Consider the following 10,729-nt stretch of genomic DNA (forward strand, 5'->3'; position numbering starts at 1 on the left):
TGGATTTCTGGTAAGAAACCATGGTGATATTAAGAGAGGTAAACCCAGGTTGGTAATTAACTATCAAGGCATTAATAAAATTTTAGAGTTTGATGGTTATTACATTCCTAGTAGAGAACACTTAATTGATTGCATTAAAGGAGCAAAAGTGTTTTCTAAATTCGATTGCAAATCTGGTTTCTATCAGATTAAAATGGAGAGCGAATCAAAGAAATTTACGGCATTCTCCACACCACAGGGACAATATATTTGGAATGTGCTTCCAATGGGTTTAGCAAATGCACCCCAGATATTTCAAAGAAAAATGGATAATCTTTTTAAAGATTACTTCGAATTCATGTTTGTCTATATTGACGACATATTGATTGCATCAAAAAATATGAAGGAACATATTAGACATCTTGAAATATTTTCTGATGCATGCTATAGGGAAGGTTTAGTACTTTCTGAAAAGAAAGCTACTATTGCAGTCAATAAGATTGAATTTTTAGGAATCCTTATTGACGAAACAGGAATTGAGTTGCAGGACCATATTGTGGAAAAAATTCGCAATTTTCCAGATGTACTCAAAGACAAGAAGCAATTGCAAAGCTTCTTGGGAGTTGTTAATTTTGCAGGAATCTTCATTAAGGATCTTGCAAGATACAGAAAGGATTTCCGACCACTTCTAAAAGAAACGGAGAATTCAAAGTGGAAATGGGAAGAAATCCACACTAAAAGGGTTCGTGAGCTGAAACAAGTTTGCAGTAACCTTCCAAAACTTGCTATACCGCAGGACATGGACGAATTGGTAGTCTACACAGATGCCAATGATTACAGATGGGCAGCAGTGCTCATGAAGAAGACAACTATAGGGGAAGAACCCTGTAGATATACCGGAGGGTTGTTCTCAGAACAACAAGCCAAAGTTTGGCACATAAATGAGAAAGAATTCTTTGCGGTTTGGAAGGCTTTCAAAAAATGGCCTTTATTTTTACTTGCGAAAGAATTTACTTTAAAGGTTGATAACACTAATGTCAAGGCTTTCTTAAAAAATAAATTAGAATAAAATTGCTAAAATTGCTAAAATTCAATCAAGTTGAATATAATTATAATATAATATTATAATATTGTTGATATTTATGGATGGATGTTATTGAATAGTATTGTATGTGCATATAAAATAAAATAGTAAATATTTTTCAATTGGCTAAAACCATTCTGTATATGTCAATTAACATAACCAAATACCAACCAAACCTTGAATTATGCTACAGATTTTTTTTTTTCTCTTTTTTCTTTTGATGAAAGCAAGCACTTTGAATATGATTTCAGTTCAATCAAGGGGATACAAGGTATTGATCCATGAAGTGTATCTGATCATAGCCTTCAACAGTATATCTATCTCTCCAGATCAATGTGCGTTTAATGACATTTAATAGAAAAAAGATACAATTTTAGTCGTGTATTAATTTAGAAGCAATGATATTTTTGGTCTTATAAAAATTTATTTTTGTAATTTAGTCTTATAATTTAAAATTTTAGCAATTTAGTACTTTTTTTAGTCGGAATCCTCATTTCGATTAGGTCACATACAATTTTCTAACCAAATTACGTTAACATACTCAATGGGTGTATTTACAATTTTATAAATGGTAAATGGTATTTGTTGGTATAATTTAACTGTCTTAATGTATACTCACAGAGCGTCAATGTGATTTACCCGATATTACAGGCAAACAAGATTATTTTAATTACATTTTTATTCAAAAACCACAACTAAATACACACATTTTGCTTCCTGGTGCAAATATGCACATAAATACATGCATGCACTTAATTATACCATAACTTCCAAAGATATTATTGAACCTTCAGACATATCTTGGCTTCAACACAATGGTGGCATGGTTCAACATCCGAGTTGCAAACTGCCCGTTGTTCTCAGTCATGTCGATCTTCGACTGCCCGGGAGGAGGCAGAAGCTCGAAATTTTGGACCAGGCTGCCCAAAGTTATGCCTAGGACAGGCATGGCAATGAGCATTCCAGGGCAGTTCCTCCGGCCAACCCCGAATGGAATATACTTGATGTTGTTGCCATTAACTTGCACATTAGACTCCTCCTCCAAGAATCTTTCGGGCCTGAATTCTTCGGGCCTTTCCCAATGGGCCGGGTTGTTGGCTAGCCACCATGCATTAACGTATATTCTACACTCGGCAGGGATATCGTAGCCCCCGAGGTTGGCTTGGTGGAGGTTCATATGGGGGACCAAACAAGGACCTATCATTCTCAAGCGAAGAGTTTCCTTGATCACGGCCTCAAGGTATGGGAGCTTGTGGGTGTCGGGCTCCGTAACTTGATTTTTCGGGCCGAGAATGGTGTCAATCTCAGTCCGAAGTTTTGCTTGGATCTTAGGGTTGTTGATGAGTTCTGCAATTCTCAAGCGCCGCGCCCAAACAGTTGTCTCTATTGCTGAACATACATATAATTCACATAATTGAAATAATATATATCCGATTAATTAACTAATATTCTTTTAGCTTTAGAATTAAGAAATTAATTAAAACATAAAATCTTGAAAAACAAATTAAAAGATTGATATACCAGCAACATTCATGTTCTCAACAATGAAGAGGACATTGTCTTCATTGATCACTCCATTCTTCTGCGCTTCAAGAAAGTGATCGATGCCACATTTCAGGTCAATATTCTTCTCTACCATCCCATTTCTAGTTGCAACCACACTCCTGTTGTTGAGATTCCAAAACATTATACAATTAAGGATTAAAAGAATGTTTGTGTAATTAGATCTAACCTCATGATATAACGTCAACATATTTTATCAAATATTTTATTATTGAACTTCGGAAAGCGCGGAGTATCAAATATAAAACACAAATATCAAATACAATTGAATAGGCAAAGTTACACTTTAGTAATCATGAGATAAGAGGTTCAACACTTTTAATCCTCTATCTTAAAGAACTTTTTAAATGATTTCAGAATTAGGAAGACTCAAGACAAGTAGTCCAATAAATTACATAAAGTAGAGGACCAATTAAATGTATCGAATTTTGTCAAGTTTGACTATTTTAGAAATACCATAAAGCAAACGACTAAATGCATCAAGTTTTTAAAATTTTTAAACTATTTTAAAAATTTCGTAAAATAGAAAACTAGAAGTAATCTTATTTTATAATACTAAAAGTGTATTTTTTGGATTAAATAAAATAACTTTGGAAAAATAAATGAAATAGGGAGTGAAAGAGTAAACATACTTCTTCTGGTGAATAAAAGAGTCCTTGTATAAATTCAACCTTCTCCTCATCACCTCTCTGCATGTCTTCAAATACCCTCTCAAGAATGGTCTCAGAAATGGAAAAAAATCACCAAAATTATACTCAAGACTCTGTCCTAATTTACTCCTCTCCCCATTCACACTCTTGAGCTTCACAAACAACGGATCCTCTTCGCTCTCGAACCTCTTATCAAACATCATCTTATACACGTTGTTGTACACCATCAGCTCCAGTCTCCTCCTCAGCACCACCCCTTCCTCCGCCGCTGCCGGGTTCCTCCTCACTTCCTCCACCACCTTCGCCACCTCCGCCTCCCACTCGCGGCGGTACTGCTGCACCACCCTGTTCGTGAAAAACGGTACCGACACGATCCGCCGCATCTTCCGCCAGTGGTCGCCGTACTCCGCGAACACCATGTCCTGGCCCTTGCCTGTGAAGATATCGAACACGATGTTTCTTGAGCGGGACCCGAATTCTTTGCCCCGTGTGAGTAGAACTTCTTTGGCGAGTTCGGTGGATGAGATTACGGCGATGTTGCGCTGCCCCATTCTGAGGAGGAAGAGTTGGCCGAATTTCTTTGCGTAGTTTATGAAGTCGTGGTGGTCTTAATTGTTGCCGATTTGGAGCCAGCTTCCGACAAGGGGAAGGGCGAATGGGCCCGGCGGAAGATTCAGGCGCTTGCCGCGGAGTTTGGAGATCAGGATGGCAGCGGCGGCGGCAGAGAAGAGGCCGACGAGGGTTTTCTGGAGGAGGAGGAGAAAATCCATGGGGAGGGGGAAGGAAGTTGGAGATGTTTGTTGTGGTGATTGGCGAAGTCCTCAAGCTGAGGTATTTATTTATCTTTCTTAAGCTTATTTATTATACTATTGCCTCTACAAAGATTTGCACATGTAGTGCAACTACTTGTAAAATATTTGCAATATGGTCCCAGCCGTATATAAAAATGATGCCATGTAAAAAATTTATTCTCTAATACAAATTAAGTGAATATAATAATTAGGAAATCACAATCGAAAAATTATAGTCCAAATCCGATTACATTTTTATAAATTTGATTATCTTATTGTAAATTTAAGAACAAGGTGATGAACATTGTTGGACTATGAATTACTCCTGAGTCATATAATTGGGTGAAATCAGCCGGCACATCACAATCGAAAAATTCTAGTTCAAACCCAATTATATTTTTAGAGATTTGGTTATCTTATGGTAAATTTAAGAATTAGGTGATGAAAATTATTAGACTAAGAATTACTCTTCGAGTCACACTAAAAGGGTTCGTGAGCTGAAACAAGTTTGCAGTAACCTTCCAAAACTTGCTATACCGCAGGACATGGACGAATTGGTAGTCTACACAGATGCCAATGATTACAGATGGGCAGCATTGCTCATGAAGAAGACAACTACAGGGGAAGAACCCTGTAGATATACCGGAGGGTTGTTCTCAGAACAACAAGCCAAAGTTTGGCACATAAATGAGAAAGAATTCTTTGCGGTTTGGAAGGCTTTCAAAAAATGGCCTTTATTTTTACTTGCGAAAGAATTTACTTTAAAGGTTGATAACACTAATGTCAAGGCTTTCTTAAAAAATAAATTAGAATAAAAAATAGAAAAAACTCGTATTATCAGATGGCAAACAGAATGCCAATATTATTGTTATAATATTATCGTTATAAAATCTCATGAGAATGTTCTTGCAGATTTCCTGACAAGAGATGGAGGCATCTGAAGCAAACTCCATCATGTTGAGACTCAGGCACCTCCGGGAAAACCTCGAGGAGCTTAACAGAAAGTTCGGACAGCTAGCAGTTAATGCTCAAGTTGCCGGACAAATCTAAAGAGCTGATCTAGACACGGTCCAGGTCGCAATAAGGAGTTCCTTATTAGCATCCACTTCGCTATGGAACGACTTACGAGAACCAATTCGAAAGGCATCACCTTCCGGGATGACTCGTGAGTTGAGGGAGCATGACCCAAAACATGCCTTTAGAGTACAGGGCTCTACACCTGTAACGTCGGATTCAAGTACCAATTGCACAAGGCCATCACCAGACTCTGGTGAAACGGCAACAATTGAGTCTCAGGAAGTGCAAACTCCTGTTGATTCAAGTGAACCCAACACCTCTGGGGTTAAAGAGGGAGAGATTAGCCTTAGGCCAATGACGGGCACCTATTAGTGGGGCGGTCTTTGATTCATGGCAAAACAACCCCCACTTAAAAAGAGGCGATGTTCTGGAGATAAAATTTATTTCAGTAGCTCCAGAAACTGCAGGAAAGGGGTCTCATCCAGCATTCCATTTCATGAAGCTGCAGAGGCCAGATATGGTAGCTTTTAACAAAATCAAAGCTGCCTCAGGAGAAGCTCCCTTGGTATTAGCCATTAGTGAAGATAGTATTTCTACCAGGAGAGCTTGGGGATTATGGGTCTGTCTCACAGAGATGGACAAAGTCAAGTATCCATTCAAGATTTTCTCAAACAAAGTGAATGGATCATTCCTGTTAAATTCCATGACAGGAAAAAGCACGGAGTTTGCTGAAAGCTTATTCGAAAAGAAGAGGATGTTAATCTGGAAAAATAAGCTGCTAGCAACCGAAGCCACAAGGATGAAGACGTGCAACATGTTGCATGTTGGGCAATGGCATAACCATCTGTGCCCTTGCTGCGAGAAACAAGAAAAGCCCTGTTCGGGACAAAGATTCGGATCACGAAAAATAAACCCGAACCGGACCAAGACAAGGAAAAGAGAAAAAATTTTACCAAGAGAGGTAAAAGGTCGAAAGGATAAGACTGTCGATAGAAAACAACAAAAGCCGACAGTCAACAAAACAAGGAAGACAACTGGAAGTCACATGGCCGACAAACCATAATGACCAATAGCTGGAAAGGACGGGGCGATGACGTATGCAATGACGTCATTTGAAAAAGACAAGGTGATGACAGAAGCAATGACGTCGTCAAAAAATCAAGTTGGAGTCCGAGTTTGAAGTCTGCGGACCCCTATAAATAATGTGGCAATGAAGCAGAAGGGGATCATCAGAAAAACTTCTCCTACTCTTCAAAGGGTTTCCCCAACGAGTCTAGTCCTCTATCCTATGAGAGGCTAAACAGTTGTCTCCTCCAATGGAGGAATAATATCTATGTAATATTTTCTATATTTCTTCAATAAAAAGTTAGGCTTCTGTTCAATTTGTTTATCCAAACCTTTATTAATTCCCAATATTGGAGTCTCTTTCACGCCCTAAGGTAGGAAACGAAATAGGGCTGTGCTGTTTGTTGCTGAAGGAGCCAAGTACCTGCGAACCATCTACTGCAGTAGTGTGGTTGGAAGAGGTCCGTAAAATCGAGGACTTGGAATACCCGGGAACAAGGCGGTCGAAAAAAGGTATGAATTTATGAGGGCTTAGTTTATTTCGGAAGCATGTTGGGCCAAACTTGAAGCATGATAGGGGCTAAGGTTCATTTTTCGCTAGAAGGGCAAAATGGTCCTAAAATAGGCTGAAGGACCAAAATTGCGAAAATTCGAAAGATACAGGACCAAAATTGCCACCGCGATAGTTAGAGGACCAAATTTGCCATACCCCTATACATACAGGACGAAAAATGCAATATTGCCAAAAAAAAAATCTTGCGACAGAGTATTACATGAGAACAGAGTCATAGATCATTACATGGTCTTTAAATACTAGCTATTATCATAATCTATTAAGTCAACAGGTTATTATGCATTTTCCATGCATAGCGGTTAGAAAATTTAATTCATTTAAAGCAAACATTAGAAGTAACATCCATGTAATATAATTTAATTATACAATTTCAACTCTTGGAATTTCATGTGAGGCAAAATTTGCATACCAAACTCTTGACTTCAGAGATGAGCAACTAGAATTTCAAGGCAATAAATAAAACAGTATATTTAAAAAATACTGCATGCTTAAGGCTCTATAGGAGTGATGTACTCTCTTGCAATGCAAACACCGGTACAAGAAAGAGACCATAAGAGAACCAATTAAATTTCACTTTCTAATGTAAATATTTAAAAAAAAAAAAAGACATACTCTTTGTAGCAAGTCTTTTTTTGAGAATTTAATAAGGCCAATATGAGATGTGTCCCAATGGTCGCAATAACCAACCCTATTGCAACTGTAGGCATCCCTGGCAAATATCCATTGGGATAGGGAGGCAAAAGTTTTGGGATGGTTTTTCTGTGCATGAGACACGTCTTACTCTGTTGTGGATTTTGCAGCGAACGTTTAGTTTGAAATCCAAGATGATGTCATCCGTTGAAGTAAAATCGATGCAAATTGGGACGGATTGTTGCCGTCATAATAACATATTTTTCTCACTTTGTGATATTTTGAAATATTATAATATTCAATAAATGGTAATGGCGAGTATCTCGTGTTATGCGTGAAAATGATATCTCTAATTGCAATGAAGTTTGTTTCGTGATTTTCTTTCTTGTTGTAAGTTGATGACTAATTTCATCACGATTCAATCTTTGCTGTAATTTAAAACAAAACAAAACAATAATAAGAGACGTGCCATTGTGTACACTAAAAGTTAAAGTTCAAGTGTTTGTATTTGTCTCATTTTTTCCGTATGCAAAGTGTTATATATTACATAATTGTAATTAATTAGGTAGGGATAGTTGCGTTGAAATACTGATTGATGACTAATTTGATAAGATAGCAAAATTATTACTTCTCTAAAAAAAATAAAAATATTATTTCTATAAGTTTATGAAAACGTTCCGTCTTGTTGTCAAGGTTAAAGATATTTTTTTTTGTACATGATTTGAGATGTTGTACCAAAAACCTGTAATAAATACGTAGAAAATGAGATAACTTTCTCCTAAATCAGTCCCTAAAACGTAGGAATGTTAATCAACTTCTCCCTAAGGCTCCTACCCTGGGATGAAAGCAAGAAAGTATGAAGGGGATTAGCTTTTTTTCTTCAACTATAGGGCAGACAACTCTCAGTGCAAGTGCATGTAAGAAGGGAATAAGTCAGACAATTCTCACTGCAAGTGGATGTAAGAAGGGAATAAGTCAGAGGTTTTGAGTCTTAGGGCCTTGGGAAAGAAACTAGCACCTCTACTTCTCTCTCATATTAGATACAAAACCCAAAAAGGTATTTTTATGTTACTTATAAACAAGCAATGAGTAATGAGTAATGTCTCACTCAAAAAAAATTATGATAAATCCTATTATTCAACATAATTATAAAATTGATGCAAAAAAATAAATTTTAATCATAATTGATTAACATTTATGATAGTTTTAGCTTCAACCAAAATACTTACTATAATTTTTAGTTGCAACTAATATTATGACATTGCCTGCCAAAACAACAGCTAATAACTATTGTGTAGCCATTCTCAAATACATTTGCTATATGGAAAATTCTTGCCTGAATTATGTTTGATCGAACCAAACCAGTGTGTTGACCATTTTTCCCGAACTGTAGATCAATCATACGTTAAGTATATTGGACTTGTCATTTTCGGACTAGAATTTTCCTTTACTATGTTTAACATTTTACTATTAATTATGACAATTAGTCGTAACAAACAGTCATTTTTTTTTTCTGGTTTCCCTGACTAAAAAGATAACGATGAGATTTGCACCTTAAGTTTCAACATTTTACATATAATTATTTGGTTAACTTTAAAGGTTGCTAATTTGAAAATAGTAAGAGAACTAAAAATTCATGTTACTATGTAAAATGAATAACTCTAGGCGCCCTGCCCTTGCTCATCAGAATTCTAAATTCTAAATTCTTGACAGCATTACTTATGATTCGATTTTCTACTGCAAATTTGTATTATATATAAAAAATTCACCTCATATGTGTCACAATAGACAAAATATAATTTTTTATTATAATTAATTATCCTGATTAAAATTAAAAAAATGATGAAAAATACTCACTATAAAAAATAAAGAATATTAGCAATAATAAATCTAGTAATAGAGTTAAAAGTATCACTAATTATATATATTAAGTTATAAAAATTTTTATTTTGTCAGTTCAACAATTTTCATAATTTTAATAGTGACAATATTTAAGTAAATTTTATCGCTATATATAAAATCGTTATTATAAGTAATTAGTGACACATGTATAATGATAATATAATTACATATGTATGTCATTCAATTATCATTAAAGATATGCCACTAAATATTTATAGTGACAGATTATTGAAATCAAAATTATTGTCATTTAATATATATTTTTATTGACAATCATAAAACTGTCACTTATTTTTTTGTTGTGGTGACTATTAACCATGTTCGCACAACATTTATCTACCATGCATGCTTTTTCAAGTGAGACGATAAATAAATCATAATTAAAAATTATGACAAGTATTTTTATTATAATTGATATACATATATAGAGAAAGAGGATATAATTGAGAATTAAACCTAGATAACAACTATTAACTTAATAATCAAAATTTAGCAATAATTAAAATAGATGGTATTAATTTACAGTCCCGCAGCTATAAATACATAAAAAATGAAGCCACATACAATGAGCAATATCACCTACAATTCTAAGCCACTTACTGAAGAACTTCAAACCAAAGAAAAGCTATAATGGATCTTCTCCTCCTCGGGAAGACTCTTCTCGGCCTCTTCTCCGCCGTAGCAACGGCCATCTTAGTCTCCAAACTGCACGCCAAACGCCTTAAACTCCCTCCAGGCCCATTCTCTTTCCCGATATTCGGAAGCTGGCTCCAAATAGGTAACAACTTAGACCACCACGTTCTCACAGACTACGCCAAGAAATACGGCGACGTTGTCCTGCTCAGGCTGGGCCAACTCAACATTGTCGCCGTCTCATCAAAAGAGCTCGCCGGAGAAGTCCTGCTGACTCAGGGACCGGAGTTCGGTTCACGCTCAAGAAACATCGTTTACGATATGTTCACCGGCAACGGCCGGGACATGATCTTCACCGACTACGGGGATCACTGGAGGAAGATGCGGCGGATCGTGGCGACGCCCTTTACCGGGAACAAGGTGGTGCAGCAGCGGCACAGGGAGTGGGAGGAGGAGGCAGCGGCGGTGGTGGAGGATGTCAGGAGGAATCCGGCGGCGGCGGCGGAGGGGATCGTGTTGAGGAGGAGGCTGCAGCTGATGGTGTACAATAATGTGTATAAGATACTGATCGGGAAGAGGTTTGAGAGTGAGGAGGATGCGTTGTTTGTGAAGGTGAAAGAGAGTAATGGTGAAAGGAGTAGACTGGGACACAGCCTTGGCAATTTTGCTGATTTTATTCCCTTCTTGAGGCCTTTCTTGAGAGGGTATATGAATATGTGCAGGGAGATTACCATCAGAAGGCTGAATCTTTTCAAGGATCTTGTTCATCAAAGAAAGTAATTCCCCTTTCTTGCATCCAGCGTTCACCCTCCCCCCCCCCCCCCCCAAAACATCTCAACAC

The 10,729-nt window shown here is 36.9% G+C and overlaps 2 protein-coding genes across 2 annotated transcripts in view; one reads left to right on the forward strand and one right to left on the reverse strand.

Annotated features, from left to right (window-relative positions):
• LOC105170465 (trans-cinnamate 4-monooxygenase-like) lies at positions 1,695–4,112 on the reverse strand. The gene is made up of 3 exons (XM_020696731.1): positions 3,259–4,112; positions 2,585–2,727; positions 1,695–2,452 (listed from the first exon to the last, which is right to left on the reverse strand). The coding sequence occupies exons 1-3, from the start codon at positions 3,825–3,827 to the stop codon at positions 1,854–1,856; spliced, it is 1,311 nt and encodes a 436-aa protein (XP_020552390.1). The 5' UTR covers positions 3,828–4,112; the 3' UTR covers positions 1,695–1,853.
• The window catches only part of LOC105170464 (trans-cinnamate 4-monooxygenase), a 3,222-nt gene continuing 2,296 nt past the window's right edge, over positions 9,804–10,729 (forward strand). The window contains exon 1 of the mRNA XM_011091228.1: positions 9,804–10,664. Within this exon, the coding sequence (XP_011089530.1) occupies positions 9,886–10,664 (779 nt within the window). The 5' untranslated portion in view covers positions 9,804–9,885. The remainder of the gene's footprint in view (positions 10,665–10,729) is intronic.

The sequence above is a fragment of the Sesamum indicum genome, linkage group LG9 (genome assembly GCF_000512975.1).
Source record: "Sesamum indicum cultivar Zhongzhi No. 13 linkage group LG9, S_indicum_v1.0, whole genome shotgun sequence".
NCBI lineage: Eukaryota > Viridiplantae > Streptophyta > Magnoliopsida > Lamiales > Pedaliaceae > Sesamum > Sesamum indicum.

What these genes read in the sequence shown, in the direction of transcription:
- LOC105170465 (XM_020696731.1), bottom strand. Translation starts at nt 3,827, where the DNA reads ATGGGGCAGCGCAACATCGCCGTAATCTCATCCACCGAACTCGCCAAA. An exon ending in TCTTTTATTCACCAGAAGAA is followed by an intron (nt 2,728 to 3,258) that starts GTATGTTTACTC and finishes TCTCAACAACAG; the next exon opens with GAGTGTGGTTGCAACTAGAA. An exon ending in TGAGAACATGAATGTTGCTG is followed by an intron (nt 2,453 to 2,584) that starts GTATATCAATCT and finishes ATGTATGTTCAG; the next exon opens with CAATAGAGACAACTGTTTGG.